At 36.1% G+C, this 719-nt stretch overlaps 1 protein-coding gene across 2 annotated transcripts in view; it reads left to right on the forward strand.

Moving 5' to 3' along the window:
• The window catches only part of morn5 (MORN repeat containing 5), an 18,610-nt gene that overhangs the window by 5,026 nt on the left and 12,865 nt on the right, over positions 1–719 (forward strand). For both annotated transcript variants that reach the window (XM_015381022.1, XM_015381023.1), the window contains exon 4: positions 577–708. In XM_015381022.1, coding sequence (XP_015236508.1) covers positions 577–708 — 132 coding nt within the window. The remainder of the gene's footprint in view (positions 1–576; positions 709–719) is intronic.

Here is a 719-nt window from a genome sequence, read left to right on the forward strand (position 1 = left end):
AGTCCTTCTTTCAGGTCCTTTCAGTTTATACATTTTTCTTCCACTAAACTGATGCCAAATTGGCTCAGTGTGTGTGATGAACATCCAAGTATCGAAGGCCTCTGATGCCAAAGTAAATTTGAAAGATGAAAGCAAATACCAAACACATATTTCCATTTCACATTATGTACAAAGACTTGTTTTAAAGCTTCTTTGAGTGATACACTGGTGTATGTGAAGTCTTAATAACCCTGTAAAAAAAAATACCGTTACAACAGTAACAATGCCTCCACTCATCTAACCCTCTGTATCAAATTTTTATTTGTTTCTAGTCATTTATTTGTAGTNATTTTATTCTTTATGACTGAAATATTTAAAAAAAATTGTATCTGCAGTTTGTTGGCCATTTATTTATAGTCACTGTTAAAGTTAGCCCAGCCCTGCTTATTTGTAAGATAATCTAACACTGCTTTTCAGAACCTAATGCTCATTCAGGAGTCACCTGGTGTAAAACTGCATCAAATGTCAATTTACCCTTTAAGCTGACAGTTTGAGGGAAATGTTCTTTACTGTTTGACAAGCTTTCTGTTTACACAGGAGAAACTCAGCTAACTAATGTGCATCCACCTCCATCCATTCCTGATGGCTGCTATGATTGCGCTGATGGATTTTATGACCCGGTTTCTAGAGTCGTCACTTCTTACACTGGCAGATTCCTCAGGAATGCAGGTAAAACAAAT

This window comes from Cyprinodon variegatus, unplaced genomic scaffold (assembly GCF_000732505.1).
Source record: "Cyprinodon variegatus isolate N-32 unplaced genomic scaffold, C_variegatus-1.0 Scaffold227, whole genome shotgun sequence".
Taxonomy (NCBI): Eukaryota; Metazoa; Chordata; class Actinopteri; order Cyprinodontiformes; family Cyprinodontidae; genus Cyprinodon; species Cyprinodon variegatus.